Here is a 17,851-nt window from a genome sequence, read left to right on the forward strand (position 1 = left end):
GTAAGTTGGGGGTCATGCTGAGGGTGTGGCCAAGGGGCCTCGGCCCAGGGCAGGATGGGGAGCAGTCGGGAATGACACTGAGCGGGGATCTTTTTACCAAAGTCCATCAGTTTTATTTTCTAACTTAAAGTAAGAAACGCACATTTTAAAAATTTCAACAGTACAAAAGAGTATCTAGTGGGCCCTTAAACAACAGGGGTCTGAACTGCACGGGACCACTTACACACGGGTGGTTTTCCATCGATCCACGCAGTTCAACAGACCCATGCGGTTCGAACTTGTGTTGTTCAAAGTTGTTCAAAGGTCAGCTCCACAGCTGGGAATCCGAGTCTGTGGGGGCCGACCGGCGTTAATGTGCAAGGCCAGCGCCCCTCACCTTCAAGGTGTTCATGAGTCCACTGCAAACTGAAAAGCCGCCCTCCCTCCCTCCAGCCCGAGACCCCAGTGCCCCAGGCCCCGCACCTGCTAGCGACACGCTTGCTTCCACAGGCAGGCACACGCAGACCCGTCTGTCCCCCCCTTTCATGAGCAAGTGGACGCCTGCAGACCTGGAACTAGACCTTGCTTTTTCCAGACTAAATTCTTTTGCCAATGACCCATAAATTGATAGACAAATTCCATGTGGGATGATGCAGATGTTGGAACTCTCAGACGGGAAATGTAAAGTAATCGTGATTAATGTATTAAAGGCCGTAGAGACAAAGGTGGGTGACATGCGTGAACAGATGGGGAATTTTAGCAGAGAGATGAAAACTATCAGAAGGATTCAAACAGGAACGCTAGAAATAAAAATCATGTCACGGTAACAGATGAAACATGCTTTTGACGGGGCCACAGGTAGACGTGACACAGTGGAGAAATAATTGGTGACCTTAAAGACAGGGCACGTGACCCAAACCGAAACACAAAGAGAAAGAAAGACGGAAACAAACAAAACACACAGCAGCTGTGGGACAGTATCAGTCTAAACGCAATGACGTGCCCATCGAAATAGAATGTCATTCCATCTAAATGGCTTTCTGAATGGAACTTTATTGAGCAGATCCTAAATCTCATACGGAAGAGCCAAGGGCAAGAAGAGCCGGAACAATTTTAAGCAAGAACAAGATGGAGGGATTCGTGGTGCCAGAGACTTTCCCCGGGTTGCAGTACCTGAGGCCGTGTGAGGCAGGTGCAGGATTAAGTACAGACCAAATGGAACCAATGGGGAGCCGGAGGTAGACCCCTGCTCACGTGGTGCTCACGTGAGAATCAGTAAGCTTGGAACCATGTTTAGTGCCACACTCAAAAATAAGCTTCACGTGAGTTAAAAATCTTAGGGTGAAAGCAAAATTTTAAAGCTTTTCGAAGAGAGTATCTGTAAACTCAAGGTCAAGGTTGTCTTTAACAAGGCAAACCAATAGCACAGATCCTGGGGGAAAGGTTGATAAGTTAGGCTGAATGAATATTTAGAACTTCTTTGACAACGGAGGATGATAAAAAAAATTCCGACTCTGGACTGGGAGAAGAAATTTGTAGTGCATATGGTTTACTCGGAGCATAGAGACTACGGAAAACTTCAATCAATAAGGGAAAAAAAGCAAATAACTAGAAATCGGCAAAAATTATGGACAAGCAATTCACGGGAGAGAAAGCCCCAGTGGTCAGAACCCAGATGAAAAGATGCTCAACTTAGCGTTGCCCAGGGCGTGGAACCGGGGAGCCCCTTGCATCGTGGGTGGGTGTTCGCACTGGCGCAAACACGCGGAGGGCGATGGCAGGAGGCATTTTTAGAAGCAGAACTGCTGACTCACAGGAAACGCACATTGTGAGTTTTGACAGATATTGCCAAATCGCACTCCCAAAAGATGACACCACCGGCCACAGCACCCAGGAGTGCCTTGCCAGCTCTGTGCACTATTAACCTTCTCCCGTTTTGCCGATCAGAGGGGTTGTATCTCATTGTTGCTTTAATGCGCTTTCCTTTGATTAGCACTGAGGCCCGGTATCTCCCTGCCTCCCCCTCCCCGAACGCACACACACACCCTTGTTCACTGGGAAATACATACGCAGAAAAGTGCATAAAGCTCTATTTTCTACACATACACGTTAGCAAATAGTTACAGAGCAAACACTTGAACAGCCCTCGCCCAGGTCAAGAAATGGAACAGGACCAGCACCCCAAAGTCCCCCCCAGCTATATACACGCTCTCTGGTCCCTGGCCCCTGCCTCTAGAGGCAAGCACTAGCTTGTGATAAGTGTTCTCTTGCCTTTCTTCATGGTTTTATTGCCCGAATGTGCACACCCAAGTGATACAGTCGAAGTCCACCTTTCTTTGGATGTCCTGTGCGTGGAATCATACTGTACTCGCCCCTTCCGGTTGGATTTCTCTTGCCCACATGCTTTCTGTGAGATGCCCTCACTGGTGGCATGGTGGCTGGGTATCTTTTCCCACGTTTAAAAATTATTTCAAATTCTTCCTCCTCCTCCCTCCCCCTACCTCTCTCGCTGGAATGCTCCTCCATTCGTGTTACCAAATCTCCTCCAGGTCTAGGACGGCACGTTAAGAAGGTGGGGTGGAGGCTGGGATTTTCAGATTCTGAGGTGAGGGTGAGGCTCAGACAGGGCGCAGGCGGTAGATGACGGAGCTCAGGTTCACATCCACGTCTGTCTGACACCGAAGCCCAGGCTCCCTCTCCCACCCCACGGAGATGAGGCGGCTTCATTTCACACAGACCAAGAATGTCTAGGGCAGCCTGAGCTCAGTGCAGGGCGTGCCCCGACAGTGAGCGCTATAGGGATGCAGAAGAGGGAGTGATCAGGGAAGGCTTCCTGGAGGAGGCAGCATTTAATCCGGGCCTTTGCTCTGACCTGCCTCCTCTTCAAGGCCTCTTTCTTTCCTGAGGTCATGGAGAGAGGCTCCAGATGCCCCTACCGCTGGGCAGGGTCTTCTTGGAAATGACTTCTATTTCCCTGGCCCCGGGTGGGCCCTGAGGGTGAAGGTAAAAGGTAAGGTCATAGGCTTGTGCTGACTTCCTGGGAACACCCTGTGGTGACTCACCCTCTGCCCTCCCCTTGCAGACATCGCTCTGGATTGCGACCTGAACTGTGAGGGCAGGCAGAACAGGAGCTTTGTGGACAAGGTAGGGCATCTCAGCCCGGGCCCAGATAGGGCTGTGGGGTTCGGAGCTGCTCTAAGCTGGGTTAATACAGGAGAGGCTGCTGTAGCGCCCCTCTGCCTCCCAGTGGATGCCGCGGTCAGTGGAACCCAGCGGGAGCCAGGCACGTCTGGGGATCTTCTTTACCAGGAACAACGGCATCAGCAAGAATTCTAAAGCACGCATGTGCCCAGCTCCAGCCTAGGCCTCGCTTGTGGGGAAGAGTCCTTCTGGACTTTCAGTCTAGGTTGGGGCTTGGCAAACTTCTTCTGTAAAAACAACATAGTAAATATTTCAGGCTTCGCAAGCCATACAGTCTCTGTTGCAACTACTCAATTCTCCACTGAGGTGTGAAAAAACTATAGTCATTACGTAAATAAATGAATACCACTGTATTCTAGTAAAACTCAACTTACAAAAACCGGTTGAGAACCGGATTGGCCAGTGGGCCATAGTCAAGGTAAAGAGGGAAACCTACCAAGTATGAAACTGTTGAAGAACTTTGGGCTGAAGTGTGGCGGCAATTCGTGCAGTAGGAGTTCAGAGGAGACGGTCAGGGTGGGCTGGGGCAGCGAGGAAGATTTTCTGGAAGACGGCCCCCTTGAGCTGGGCTCCAAGGGGTGTAAAAGGGAGGGCATGCCGGGTGATGGGAAGAGCAGGAGCCGAGGCCGGGAGGGAGGGAGGGACTTAGAATCAGGAAGTGGCCTGTTGGGAGAGGGGACATTGGCTGGAGACACATCACGGACAGCCACGAAAGACGGCTGTTAGTTGGACTTGGTGATGTGCGCAGGAGGGAGCCACTGGGGTTTCTTGAGCTGGAGGTGCTCCCGTGAGAGTGGACCAGCCCTCATGGGGTGGGGTGAATGGGAAGGGAAGGGTCAGGGGTCAGTGAGGGGGCGGGGAGCTGCGGAGGGAGGCACAGGTCTGGTCTGAGCGGCCAGCGCAGCTCTGCTTTGTCACCGACAGCGCCAGTGGGTCTGGGGGCCTGAGGGGTACGGAGCCATCCTGCTGGTGAACTGTGACAGGGACGATGTGAACTGTGATGACCAGGACAACAGTGACCAGCACGTACGCTGCCTGCAAGGTGAGGGGGGCCAGGGCAGCCCATGTCCCTGGGTGTCCAGGGTCATTGCTCAGTTAGCTGCCAGGAACTCCAGCCCCCCGGGAACAGCTCTGAAGCCGGAGCTGGGGGCCAGAGTCTCAGCTCCGGGACACACCTTGTCTGTCCTCAAATCCTGCCTCAGGCTGGCAGCGTTCTCTCACCTTCCTTTCCCTCCAGGGGAGCAGAGGGTGCTGACATTAGTTGAGCACCTACTGTGTGCCAGGCCCTTTCCCCCAAATTCTCTGTCTGGCTCCACAGACCTGGAAGACATGTCCGTCCTAGTCCTGCGGACCCAGGGCCCTGCTGCCCTCTTCGACGACCACAGACTTGTCCTGCACACCTCCAGCCATGACGCTAAGCGGGCACAGGTCTTCCACGCCTGCGGTGAGTTCACAGCCATCCCCCGATGCCAGGGGCCCCCGTTTCCCTGCCTCGGGCCAGTGGGCGGGCTCTGCACAGGCTCTGCCCTGGCTCCCAGGCTGGCCCAGGGCCTCCGGAGCTGCTCAGCTGGTGTCTCCGGCACAGCCGGGGCCCGGGTTATTTTATGGGACGAATGAATTTTTTAAATGTATTTTAAGCACATTTAGGAAATGTTGCTCCCCCACATTTCAAACATACACGAAAGTGGAGAACAGTGTAACAGCCCGCCCCCCGAGGCCACCCACTCCGACTCGACAGTTAGCAGTCGTCACGGCTCTCGCCCCGCCCGTTCCTCTCTGCTTCCCGACGTGTTTCTAAGCCAGCCCCAGGCTCCACGGTGCTGTCCTCGCAGAACTCAGCAGCGTGCATCTCCTGAAAAATAAAATACAACCACCACCGCCTCACGTAGCCACAGTGCCATCTACCACAAGTCTGAGCAAGGGTATACAGGACCTTTTAAAAATGCAAATGTATGCAAGTAATAAGATGCTCGCTTCTTAAAAAAAGACCAGACAAGGTATCAGCATACAGGGTAAAAAATAACAGTCCCCAATCCCTAACCCTAAACCTGACTCTTAAAACAAGTTCACTGTGAAGGATTTGGTATGTGTTCCAACCGACTTGTTTCTAGATTCATCATATGTGCCTCTGTGTGCCTCTGTGTGCCTGTGTGTGCCTGCGTGTGTCTGTGTGTGTGTGTGTGGTGTGTACGTATTCTGCCTCCCAAACTATTTCTTTTTAATTCAATATTTATTGTATCCTTTTTCAACACCAAACTCTTTCTTTCATTGAACTTTACATTCAACACCTCTTTCTGTGTATTTATTTGGCTCTGCTCCACTCTTTTTCCCAGCTGCATAGTATTCCAAAGCATGGAGGTGCTGTAACCCATCTGGTCCCCTGAGACATACAGTCATTTACAGGGTTTGGATTTTACATATAGGTTCCCAAGGCCAGGGACCTTGCTCAGGGCTGTATCCGAGTGCAGAGCCGTGACTCACAGGTACCTAGTAGGTGCTCAGTAAACATTTGTTCAATGGACAAGGAAACAACTAGTGAAGACCCTCACCTAGAAGTGGCATTGCTGGTAGGGGTGCATGTTGCTTTGTTGGATGCGGCCAACCTGCCCCCACCCCCAACTTGCCAGCACTGCGTGGTGAGCAGCTTTCTCTCCTCTGCCCGTGGGAGGTGAGACGGAGTCACCTGGCCCTATTCCTGGCGAGGTTGCACGGATCTCCCGCTCTCACGTTCCTCAGGCCCTCCGGGGAGCCACAGCTGCCACTGCCATCCCCTCCCAGGTCCCGAGGACTCGTGCGAGTCCTACAGGCACGTGCTGGGCCAGAACAAGGTGTCCTACGTGGTGCCCCGCTTCCAGGGGGACGAGGAGCGCTTCTTCGTGGAGGGCCTCTGCTTCCCCGACGCCGGCTTCCCGGGGCTCGTTTCCTTCCACGTCACCCTGCTGGACGGCTCCAACGAGGTAGGGGGTGGCTGGGCGGAGCAGGCGACAGGAGGCTCTCTTCCCGGGAGAGACGGGCCTGCTGGTGTGGAAAACCACAGACCGCTCACCGCCTCCCCGGTCCCCTCTCTGGAGACTGAGGCAAAGTGGCCCGCCTGGGCTCACCGGCCCCCGGATCCTGGGGCCTCTGGACCCAAGGCCCGGGCTCTGTCCCCTCTGCTCTCCCCCTGCAGGGCTTCTCCGAGTCCCCGATCTTCACTGACACTGTCGTGTTCCGCGTGGCGCCCTGGATTATGACGCCCAGCACCCTGCCGCCGCTGGAGGTGTACGTGTGCCGGTGAGTCCGGGGAACCCTGGGGGTCCTTCTGGCCCCGGCGGCCCCTCTGGCCTGGCTCTGCCCTGAGCCACTCCCCCTGGGCTTGTCTGCAGTGTGAGGAACAACACGCGTTTCGTGGACGCAGTGGCAGAGCTGGCCAGGGCGGCCGGCTGCAAGCTGACCGTCTGCCCACAGGCCGAGAACCGAAATGACCGCTGGATCCAGGTACCACGGCCACCGGGCGGTGCCCAGCCAGAACACCAGGACACCGTCCTGGGAGGGCAGGCTGGCCTGTCCCAGCCAGGTGGGGCAGGGGGGCCACTGAGGAACCTCCAGGAGGACCTGGGCACTGTGATCTCCCACCCCAGGACACTGCTTTTTCTAACTCTAGTCCTAGAGCTTGCCCCTCTCTCCAGAATTTTCTGGACACCCAGGAACACACTGACACTGGATGCAACACCCATTCCCCCCCCCCCCCCCCCCCGGGATCTGGCTAAGCGCTGGGGTGCGCACACACTTCCTGCCCTTAGCAACCTGGACCGCTAGTTCTCCACAGGGGGCGGTGTTGTCCCCGAGGGATGTCCAGCAGTCTCGGACATTCTGATTGTCACACGAGGGTGGCGATGCTACTGGCACTTGGCCCCTGGGAAAAAAGAATGATCTGGCCCCAGAAGTCCGTGGTGCCGAGGCCGAGAAGCCCCGATGTGGTGACCTATTGCAGCATAAGTCCCAGCTCTTGCGATCTAAGATGTAGCAGCGGTGCCAGCCAAGTGCCAGCCAGGGTTGGAGAAAGGTGGCGCGACCTGTGTCTGGGGGGCTCTGTGATGGGCTCTTGTCCATCTGAGCTGGACCAGATCTGGCAAGGGGGTGCGTAATGATTTCTGCCGTTCAACGAGCACTTACGGCACGCCGTGCGTCCTTGCCGTAGTGTCATTCCGTCCTCTTGACAACTCCCCGTCATCGCCCCCCTGAGGAGCTCCCAGGGCTGCAAAGGCCCGGGGAGCTGGTAAGGGCCATGCTGGGACTCGGCGGACGGGGGTCCTGGCAGAGGAGCAGCACGTGCAGAAGCCCAGAGGGGGGAGGCGTGAGGAAGGTGCTCACTCTGGCCGGGGCCCCGGTTCTGCGAGGGGTAAGAATGGAGGCGGCAGACCTGGAATGCTGAGCTAAGGGCGTGTTATGGCTGGAGGCTCACCCAGCGCGTGAAGGGCAGGACCCCAGGTGAGCCCAGTTGGATTTGGGTTCTGGCCGTGCTGCTGACTAGCTGTGCACCTTTGGACAAATAACTGGACCTCTCTGCTCCTCGCTTTCCTCGTGTGTAACATGGGTGTAGTCGTGCCTCCACACAGGTGTGTCATGAGGATGAACGGAGGTAACATCCATAAAGAGCCCAGGGCAGGGCACGTAATAGTGAGCTTCTCATTGGGTATGTCATTCATCCGGGCAGGGCCGCCTTTGCCACCAGGGCCAGAGGGCTCAGGATTGGCCCCGGGCACGTGTATGGGTCTGAGAAGGAGGCAGATCGGTCCCTCCTGGGGTCCCCTCAGCCCTATCCAACCGTCAACCCTGCACGGCCACACGTGGAGGCCAGAGGCTCTGGCTGGTGCCCAGAGGCTTGCTTGTCCAACTCAGGCCACACCGAGTCCTTCTCTGTGTCCGCTCTGCCCTGACCCAGCATGGCGACACCCCCGGGGTCATGTCCAGGTTCTTGTTCATTCCCAGCCTGTCTTGCTGTGCGACTCTACGCAAGTGCACCCCTCTCTGAGCCTCCAGCACCTCCTCAGCCAGCAGACGTCACGGCCCCGGCCCTCTTCACTCCCAAGGACCGTGTTCCCTGAAGGCAGAGGCCACCTGGGAGTGGTCTCCCCCAAAGTGCTCAGTGTCCAGCAGGTGTGGGAAGTTGTCGACGGTCCACAGCCAGTGTCTCTGTTATTCGCAGGACGAGATGGAGCTGGGCTACATTCAGGCGCCGCACAAGACCTTCCCGGTGGTCTTTGACTCCCCCAGGAATGGGGAGCTGCAGGACTTCCCTTACAAACGGATCCTGGTGAGTGGTCCAGGGTGCAGCCCAGCGCTGAGGGTGGGGGGACGTTAGCTGGAGGGCCACACCAGGGCGTGGAGAACCGGGGGCAGCCCTGGGAACCAAGATCTCTAAGGACAGGCATAGAGTTGCCAGGTTAGACACAGGTTAAATCTCAGATAAGCGGTGAGTATTGTTTGGGTGTAAGTATGTCCCAGACATTGCATGGGACATGCTTATACTAAAATATGTTTGTTGTAAAAGAAATAATAGAATATATTATATATCTGGAATTCAAGTTTAACACGGGGCATCCTCTATTTTTATCTGCTAAATCTGGCAGCCCTGGACAGGGCGGGCAGGACGGCCCAGCTGTTCAGAACACAGGTTGTGGAGTCAGAACAGCTCGGCTCTGTCACTCACAGGATGTGTGGCCTTGCATGAGTCACTCTCCCTCTCTGAACCTCCGTTTCCTCATCAGTAAAAATGTCATCACAGCCCCGGCCCCACACATGTCTGTGAGGCTGCCCTTGCCTGCACAGAGGGGCACGCTAGTAATACTGGTGACAAGGATAACTGTGCAGACAGCGGTGACTGACCAGGGCCCCCCTGCCACTGAGGAAGGAGGGGAGATTCCATTGGTGCCTAGAGAACGGGAGCGCCCCCCCCCCCCGCCACCGGATCACGCAGCGGGTAGCGGCTCTCTCCTCTGAAGGTCCTTCTAAGACGTGGCCCCGGGAAGTCCTCTGCTCTTCCAGGGTTGAAAGACCGAGGCTCAGAAAGCCGCCACCAGCCTCTTGGTTCCCAGGGACAGGCCACTCTAGAGCAGCCAGATGACTGTCCTTGGGCTGGACTTGGCAGAAGGCCTGTGCAGAGAGAAAGGGGGTGGCCATGGCCTCAGGCTCTGTGTCTAATGGGGGGCTCAGGGGCAGCCAGCACCCTCTCTGCTGCCTTGCTGTGACTGTGGAGGAGAACATGCTCTAACATGGCAGCAGGGCCAGTGGGCCTGTGTATTTCCCAACGTTGGCCCTCGCATACACGTGAAATATTGATCCCACCTTTGACTCGGTGTTTGCATCTGAAGAATGGGCAGCACTCCCACCGCATCTTTAAGGAATTCAGAACCCGCAAAGTTGCCGTAAGCTCTTCGTGGTGAGCTGTCTGCCCTCACCCCAGCCAGCCTGACTCAGTTTCCCCTGCCAGGGTCCAGATTTCGGCTACGTGACCCGGGAACCACAAGGCAGCTCTGTGTGTGGCCTGGACTCCTTCGGGAACCTGGAGGTCAGCCCCCCCGTGGTGGCCAACGGGAAGGAGTACCCCCTGGGGAGGATCCTCATTGGGGGCAACCTGCCTGGGTGAGAGAGGAGCCGGGAGAGATGGTGCTGGGATGGAGGCTGGGGCAGGGGTGACGGAGGCTGAGGGGCCGGCGCTATTGCACTCCTCAAGGAGAGCCGGAAAGGAAGAGTGATGAAATTGTAGTCCTAGACGCGGTGGGTAGGGAGGGCGGCGGGCTCTTCACCAGACACCGTCCACTTAAATTGGGAGTCTGAGAAGGCCAGAGTGAGCAGGGACCCAAGGCGTCATTCCACCCTTGTGTTTTACATGTGGGCCCCGAGAGGGTGAGCGACACGGAAAGATAACACGAAAGGCAAAGTTATAACTAGACTTAGGTCTTCGGATTCAGAAAATAAGTAGATGTTGCTACCAATGAACACTTACAGAAGAAAAAGCTTTCAGTCTCAATAGTCCTGGGAGAAACTGCGTTTAAGTCAGAGCTTGTTTATACTATGATGTAAATGACTACTATCAGATCTTTTCCTGAGAGCAGGAGAAGGGAGGTAGAGGATGCGAGAAGTGAGATGGCAGCAACAAACACACACATACACACACACACACACACACACACACACAGTAACAGCTTATGTCTTATTCAACATGTAACCACAGGGTGCTGATGGGGAAGAAAAGGAATTGTATGGTAACGGTTGTTTGCTGTATGATAGGCCAACACACAGAGCTAACCAGACTCAGCAAAGCAGTTAGAACAGACTTGGGATCAAATGGCGGGGGACTCAGGAGGCTTGGAGGGTACTAACTGATCCCACAGAAAGAGGAAGTTTGGGTAAGGCCACTATATCCTTTTCTAGAAGGCAAAGAAAAATGGGATTGGAATTCACTACCATAAAATGCTGGGGCTTTGAGGCCCCTCAGGGGTGATCTCGTCCACCTCTCTCCCCACTCGTGTGCAGGAGGGTGAAGCTGCAGCAAAAGAAACATAAGATAAACTCGAGGAAGGGCCACCCGCCGTGGGGGTGGCATTCAGGGGTGAAATCGGTCTCCTGGAGAACGTGAAGAGGAGATCTGAGGACTTGCCTGGATGACAAAACATATATAATCTTTCCTGCTTACAAAGGCCATGCAGAAATCTTAAACTCTTGTCTTTCCGTTACTGCACACCCTTTTTGTTTCTTTGTTTAGTTGAGCAAATTTTTTCAACTCTTTGGGCCCCAGGTCAAGCGGCCGCAGGGTCACCCAGGTGGTGCGGGACTTCCTCTACGCGCAGAGGGTGCAGCCCCCTGTGGAGCTCTTCGTGGACTGGTTGGCCGTGGGCCACGTGGATGAGTTCCTGAGCTTCGTCCCTGCCTCCGATAGGAAGGTAGGGACTTGGGAGACAGGGCCGTTCCTGGCGGCCGGGTCAGGCAGGGGATGAGCTCCCGGGAGCTGTGCCGAGTCCAGGGAGCTCAGCCGATCTGCTCTCTCCACGCAGGGCTTCCGGATGCTCCTAGCCAGCCCTGGCGCCTGCTTCAAGCTCTTCCAGGAAAAGCGGAAGTGGGGCCATGGCAGGGCCCTCCTGTTCGAAGGGCTGGTTGGTGGGTACCGGTGTCCCCCATCACAGCTCTCCACCCCCCTCACCTAAAGCAAAATGCATGGTGCCTTGAGAGAGGGATGGCAAATTGTAAAGCGGGGCTGCTCCCCCAAAATCAGGAGCCTTCACTCTTGTGACCACTTGCCTTGCTCCACCAGCCCCCGTGGGCCGCGGCTGGGGCAGAGCTGGCAGAGAGCACCGTGGTGGATGAAGGGCGGCAGGCCAGAGTGTGGCCAGCTTCATGCCTGGGACCAGCGTAGTCCCACAGGGCTCTCTGCTCAGAAGGGCCCCTGGCCTGAGGTTTCATGCCCAGCTGTCACTGTCTTGAAACTCACAATAGTCTGTGCTTTGTGAGAGAAATCTGATTGGTCAATGGACCGTCTATTGGGGGCTTGGACCCTGAGTTCATGGGTGTTTCCGTGAACAGTCCTGTCTCCCGCTGCCTCCCGGGACTGAGTCCCCACCCCCTCCCGGCACAGCCCCGGGACCCCAGATGGGAAGTGTGAGGAACACAGATCTCTCCCACCCCGATGCCCCCAGAGGGACCATGACCAGCCTCCTCTGAGCCCAGATTAAACCTTAAAAACCCTCCTCCCCAAATGCTACGCACCAGGCAGGAAGCCATCACCATCCTGCCCTGCAGCACCCGGTTTGCGGTGAATGAGGCCCGGGAAGAGACCGAACAGTTTTCCCAAGTGCCCAGCTGGGGAGGAGAGTGGCGGTGGGGGGGGGGGGGGGTGCTCACGGCTGTCAGGCCACAGGCAGCCACCATGCTGCCCTGGCGATGGCCACGGCTGTGACCAGGGAAGCCTAGCATCACTAAATAACAACCTACTTTGTGCCCAGCCACAGGCCTGTGCTGCACCCCAGTTGTCCCATTTGACCTCATGAAGGCCTGGGGGGGTATCCCTGTCACCTTCCCTTGACACCCAAGAATGCCTGGGAGTCGGTCCCTGGCCCAGAGGCAAGGATGCAGCAGAGCTGGGTCTGAACCCCAGCCATCCGACTCCAGCTGGGGTGGAAGGGATTGCCCGAGTGGGTGGAGGGGATGCCCGGCTGGCAGATGGGTCCAGGAAACCATTTCCTTTCCCGTGATCAAGGCTTGAGGCCCTTTGCGAACCCTGGGCTTGCGTTTGATCATAAGCCCCTTCCAGTTTCCTGGCTGTAAGACCCTGGGCAAGACTTTTACGTCTCTGAGACTCAGTTTCCAGATTCGTGAGGGGATTATAGCGCATGTGCTGTGGGGCTGCAGTGGGGGCTGAGTGAGGCACTAAATGTGGAGCTCCGATCTCAGGGGGAGCTCCCATCCGGCGTGGTGGGAGCTGGGCAGACGGCAGCGGTGAGGATGGTGTTGGCTCTAACCTCCCCTTCCCTGTCCAGCCCCGTCTCCACGGACACCCTAGGCCTCCACACACCCCATGCTTCACCTCGTGGAGGGGCAGAGCCAGTAGTGTCCACCATGGCTGGCCCCAGTGGGCAGGTGGTGACCCAGCTCCACCCTCAGTACACAGAAGAAGAGGACTCATCACCGATTGCCCTGGGGGAGGGGCTTGTCAGTTCCCATGGAAAGGCATTACCCCTTCCAATGAACTCAAATACCTGCCTGATGCCCATAGCGCCGTGGTCCTCTGCCCCCTCCCTCCTCACACACCCGGGCTTGCACGGAGGCCAAGCTGAGCTCTGCTGGGTCGGGCCTACCAGCGCCCAGAAAGGCCAGGGAGCTGCTGACTCAGCAGGACCAGGATCTGTGAACTTGGCCCCTGCCTGGCTGTTCCCCAGAGCAGGAGGCCCTCGCCGCCGGGACTGTTCCACAGAGGGGCCCGTGCCAGCCCCTCCCTTGGGTCTCTCTCTCCCCTCTGCAGGGAGTGTGCAGGTCAACACCATCTCCATCAACCAGGTCCTCTCTGATGAAAGCCTCATCAGCTACAATAAGTTTGTGCAGGTACAGGGCACGGGCTGTGAGTAGAGGTGGGCAGGGCCGGGGACAGGGATGGGGACAGACGTCCAGGGCTCACGGTTCCCAAAAGCTCAGGCTGGAACAGGCCCAGACAGTGGGGCTCTGAGACCCTCCTCTGACCCAGGAAAAATGAGTGGGTAAGCCATGTGCCTGTGAGGAGGACACGCATTGCAGGCAGCGGGAACAGCACAGAGGGTGGCCCTGAGTGGAACAATGGGGCTCAGAGTGTATGAGGATAAGCCAGGAGGTTCATAGGGTCACACGAGGCCTTGGAGGGCATTCCTGGGACGTCGGCTATGGCTCTGAGTGACACTGGAGGTTACTGAGCAGGGGGAGCAGAGGAGGGACCTTATCTGACTTAGGCTTTGAAAGGATCTCTCTGCTGCTCTGTTGAAACTGTATCATCACATCACGGGGGCAAGGGCAGACAGCAGGTCCCAGCAGCAAATGCATGGCCCCTCAGTTGTCTAAGCCTAATCGAGGGAATATTTACAGAGACACAGGCAGCATTTGGGGAAATCAACAAGGTCTGTTCAGTGTCCCCAGGCTGGAAAGAGGGGAGCTGTCCCCGCCCCTAGGCCTGGAGGAATTAGGGACCAGAGCCGTGGCTGGAAGCCGGAGAGGTCACTATGGAAAGAGGGGTGTGAAGCAGGAGCTGTGACCGTCACAGCCAGCCCACACTGACCTGGCAAGGAGGGAGTGGGGGGAACCAATACCTCCCCACACTCTCCTCCCAGCCCCCACCTCCTGCCTGCGTCCCCATTGGCTGGACCCCACCAGAAGCCAGTGGCATGGGACACCTGGTTCTCAAGGGTCAGCCTCCTGGGACGCAGAGTGGCGATGGTGTGCAGTGTGGCCAGAAAGGCAGACGGGATCTCTGGGATCCTACAGACACGAATGCCGAGATGGGGTCAGATGTGCAAGGATTTGGTCAGGGACCTCGGGGAGGGGGGAGGGGGCTGGAGGAGACGGGAGCGCCGGCCCCGAGTGAAGGAGAAGGCAGGCGGTCTGGGAGGTAGAAACCGGGGAGCCGTCAGAGTCCAGGTGGTGTTCAAAGTGTGAGACTGAAGGAGGTTCCCTCAGGGGGGAAGGGCGCAGAGAAGGGGGGACGGCCGAGGACGCGGCACTCTGGGCCCCGTCCTTCTGAGCCCCGCTGGTGGGATAGGACCATGAGGACCAGCACACGGGACAGGTACATCTTGATGAAGGGGCACAAAGGAAAGGCTGGTGCAGAGAGCTGGGCAGCCCACGCCTCCTTACCCAGACGTGACCCCGTGAGGCCCCCCATACACACAGGCGAGGGTTCCCAATGCCACCTCCCCCGCTCCCCGCAGAGCTGCATCGACTGGAACCGGGAGGTGCTGAAGCGGGAGCTGGGCCTGACGGAGCGGGACATCGTGGACATCCCCCAGCTCTTCAAGGCCGAGAAGAAGAAGGCGGTGGCCTTCTTCCCTGACTTGGTGAGGCCACCACTTGGGACGTAAGGTTCCCTCAAAACAGGCTTCAAGCCTCCGCTCTCCAGAGGAGCCGGACGTGTGCTGGCTGCCATGACTGGGATTGTGGGGGCCGGTGGGTGTGGCAGAGAGGAACAGGGGTTCCACGGTGGCCCGCAGAAGGGCTTCCAGTTGGCCGATCATCGTGGTCCCTACAGATGCTTGCTGGCCAAGCCCCTCGCTCAAGGACCACCAGGAAAGGGCCCCACCCCTCTCCCAGGGAGCCCCTTGACGTGTGCGGAGTGAACAGATCGTTGCATGAGACTGTGTGTGTAAAGCCCACAGTGTCAGCTGGGAGTGGAGACGTCCATCCTGCTCCCGTCCTCCTGGGTCACAGCCATTCGCCCATCCCCCATATGTTAGGGTGCCCTGCGGGGGATACAGAGACGATGCAGGGGGCTCCCTGCTCTCAAGCAGCCTCTGATCTAATCCAGAGAGGGGGACATGCCCCTTCTCTGAGGACCTGTCCCCGTGATCTGTTTCGTGTAAATAAAGTCACGTGGCAAATCAGAGGGCAGACAATCCAAGAACGCTTCATGGAAGGAGTGGCCTTTGCTTGAGCCCCGAGGACTCAGACTCGGAGCTTGCACCTGGAACACCTGGATGCAAGCAGGTCTGATTCAGCGGGTCTGAGGCGGGGCCGGAGACACTGCCACCTTTCTAACCAGGACCCAAGCGACACAGACGCTGCTAGCTGAGGGCCACACTTTGGATAGCACCGCTGGAGAGCACCCAGCTTCCCTCCCCCGCACCCCCGTCCCTCCCTGCCCCCACCCCCTCCCACCTCCATCCCCAGCCCCCACCCATCCTCCGGAGGAACTCGGCTCACCCATCACCAGACCCTTGCGTCCACACCACCGTTGCTTCACTCCCCCACCCTCTTTTTCCTTCCCTCTCTGACTTTTTCCGCCCTCCTGATTTCCCCACCTGCAAAGTCTCTCCTCACCCCCCTTCCTTCCTGCACGTTTGAGGAGGCCTTGCAATTACCTGTGGGCCCCCAGAAGCTCGTGTGTGGGTTCAGATTCCTGTGTTTGCAGAAGACAGAGGGCTCCCGAGCTAGCGGCAGCCAGAGAGGGAGATTTAATATAAGGACACCACGAAAGCGGAGCCCAGGGATGGCTGGAGTGGGGGCTTCAGGGGGGCCTGGAGCCGTCTCTTAACACTGCGTCTGTTTACATTACTCCTCCCCCTCCTCCCTCCTTCCTCCTTGCTCCCGCCTCCTCCAGCCTGGCTTCCTTTGCTTCTCTGTCCCTGACGATGGACATGAACATGGCCAGGCACCATAGATACAGACGCGGAGACTGACTTGACTCTCCTGCCCCGTCAGCTCCAGAAATTCGAGCGAGAGGATCTGATTGGTCTGGCTCGGCTCGGGTGTCTACCCTGGTCCGTAGGCTAAAGGGTTGGGATTCTGTGGCCCAGATGTGGCGTCCACCACAATCCACCAATCAGGAGAGCAGTCACCGGAGAACTCAGTTGCCATCGTGAGCTCTGTGGGTGCTCCTGGGAAGGCACAGCTGGCTGGAGTTCTTACCAGCCCAGGTCCCTCTCCCGCCGCGTGGAAGGGCGAGTAGCTATTTTCGAGGCCGAGTTAAAGATAAACTCGCGTCCTACCAGGTGGGGTGAGGGGGTTGGGGTGGGAGCTGAGGATGAAGTGCCACCCCTGACCTGGGACCTCCCCTTCGCAGGTGAACATGCTGGTGCTGGGCAAGCACCTGGGCATCCCCAAGCCCTTCGGGCCCATCATCCACGGCCGCTGCTGCCTGGAGGAGAAGGTGCGGGCGCTGCTGGAGCCGCTGGGCCTCCACTGCACCTTCATCGACGACTTCACCCCGTACCACATGCTGCACGGCGAGGTGCACTGCGGGACCAACGTGCGCAGGCAGCCCTTCTCCTTCAAGTGGTGGCACATGGTGCCCTGAGCCTGTCCCCCCCCCCCAGCATCCTCTCCCCCTGGGGTGGGACATCGGCCCCCAGGTGATGGAGACTGAGACAGGCCCCTAAATAATAAGTGTCAGGAGACCCCAAGTGCCCAGGTGGAATGCCAAGGGTGACTCGTCCCTCTCCGAAGCCTGTTTCCTGGAAGTGTTCCTGCCTCATCTGCAACCCATCTGCTCCTCGGGCTCGATTCCGCTTGGCCTTCCGTGAAGGAGGGCCTCATTTCTTGTGGCCTCTCCTGCAGATCAACATGACCCGTGGGGGCTCCTCCAGACACTCCCACCCCCAAACCCTCCCTTTGCAGCCAAATTCACCGGGATCTAGAAACATCCCCGCACCTCATCCATCCTTTCGGCCTGGGTGTCCTAAGGGAGGAAGGACCCATGGTCCTGCTTTGGTCTGATCGCCTCTATGTCTGCAGGGGAACAGCCCAAAGTCAAATCCCTCCGCACAGGAGAGACTCTGCCCATCTCCCCACCCACGGGGAAGGAGTTAGGGTCCACTGACCTTGAGGTGGGACTGTCACTCCAACTGCCAAGCTCCTAACCAGAGCTCTACCTGCCCTGCCCAATGCCCAGTGTGAGCCTTCACGTAGGAGGTGCTTCTGGGTGCATGTGGAAGAAATGGTGGTTGTCCCTTAGCCTTAAACATTCCCCGTCATCTGACCTTCAGAAATCTGGCTTTGTGCCTCCTGGAATGTCTTGGAGATGAAAGTATCTGGGGAATTCCTGGAGACAGGGAAGGCTGTGGGTACAGGAGTGAAAACATCCTCAAAACGCATAGGGTGCTTGGGTGGCCGTGGGGCCTCCCTCTGCTGGAGGGGACACCCCTGGCAGGAAGCAGTCCTGCTGTGCCACAGAAGGGACCTGCAGGGGCCAAACCCACCGAGGCTGGTCACAGCGGGACAGCTCTGGGAATGAACTGTTCCGTGTGCCGGCGGTGGGGGGGGGGGTGGCGGCGGTGGCGTGCTCCAGATGTGCGTCAGTTACACACGTGTTCTGTGCAGGTCCAGCTGTGTTCTCTCATCACTGGCTAATAAACCTACAGAAGCACAAATGGTTTGCGTCTGACTCAGGCCCTTTTTCAGGATTAGAACACGATGGTCAGAACAGAGAGCTTCTCGACACTGAGGCCTTTACTTGCCCGGC

The 17,851-nt window shown here is 57.3% G+C and overlaps 1 protein-coding gene across 2 annotated transcripts in view; it reads left to right on the forward strand.

Moving 5' to 3' along the window:
- LOC123831987 (protein-arginine deiminase type-3) overlaps positions 1-17,632 on the forward strand; it is a 61,098-nt gene extending 43,466 nt beyond the window's left edge. The window contains exons 4-16 of one of the 2 annotated variants that reach the window (XM_045859378.1): positions 3,062-3,123; positions 4,105-4,222; positions 4,499-4,624; positions 5,959-6,137; positions 6,350-6,453; positions 6,546-6,657; positions 8,369-8,476; positions 9,653-9,804; positions 10,961-11,105; positions 11,217-11,319; positions 13,178-13,257; positions 14,607-14,732; positions 16,454-17,632. In XM_045859378.1, the coding sequence (XP_045715334.1) occupies positions 3,062-3,123; positions 4,105-4,222; positions 4,499-4,624; positions 5,959-6,137; positions 6,350-6,453; positions 6,546-6,657; positions 8,369-8,476; positions 9,653-9,804; positions 10,961-11,105; positions 11,217-11,319; positions 13,178-13,257; positions 14,607-14,732; positions 16,454-16,687 (1,649 nt within the window). In that variant the 3' untranslated portion in view covers positions 16,688-17,632. The remainder of the gene's footprint in view (positions 1-3,061; positions 3,124-4,104; positions 4,223-4,498; positions 4,625-5,958; positions 6,138-6,349; positions 6,454-6,545; positions 6,658-8,368; positions 8,477-9,652; positions 9,805-10,960; positions 11,106-11,216; positions 11,320-13,177; positions 13,258-14,606; positions 14,733-16,453) is intronic. The other variant, XM_045859377.1, reaches the window with a different exon arrangement.
- Positions 17,633-17,851: the final 219 nt, after the last annotated feature.

The sequence above is a fragment of the Phyllostomus hastatus genome, unplaced genomic scaffold (genome assembly GCF_019186645.2).
Source record: "Phyllostomus hastatus isolate PE091 unplaced genomic scaffold, TTU_PhHast_1.1 phas_scaffold_182, whole genome shotgun sequence".
NCBI classification, from domain to species: Eukaryota; Metazoa; Chordata; class Mammalia; order Chiroptera; family Phyllostomidae; genus Phyllostomus; species Phyllostomus hastatus.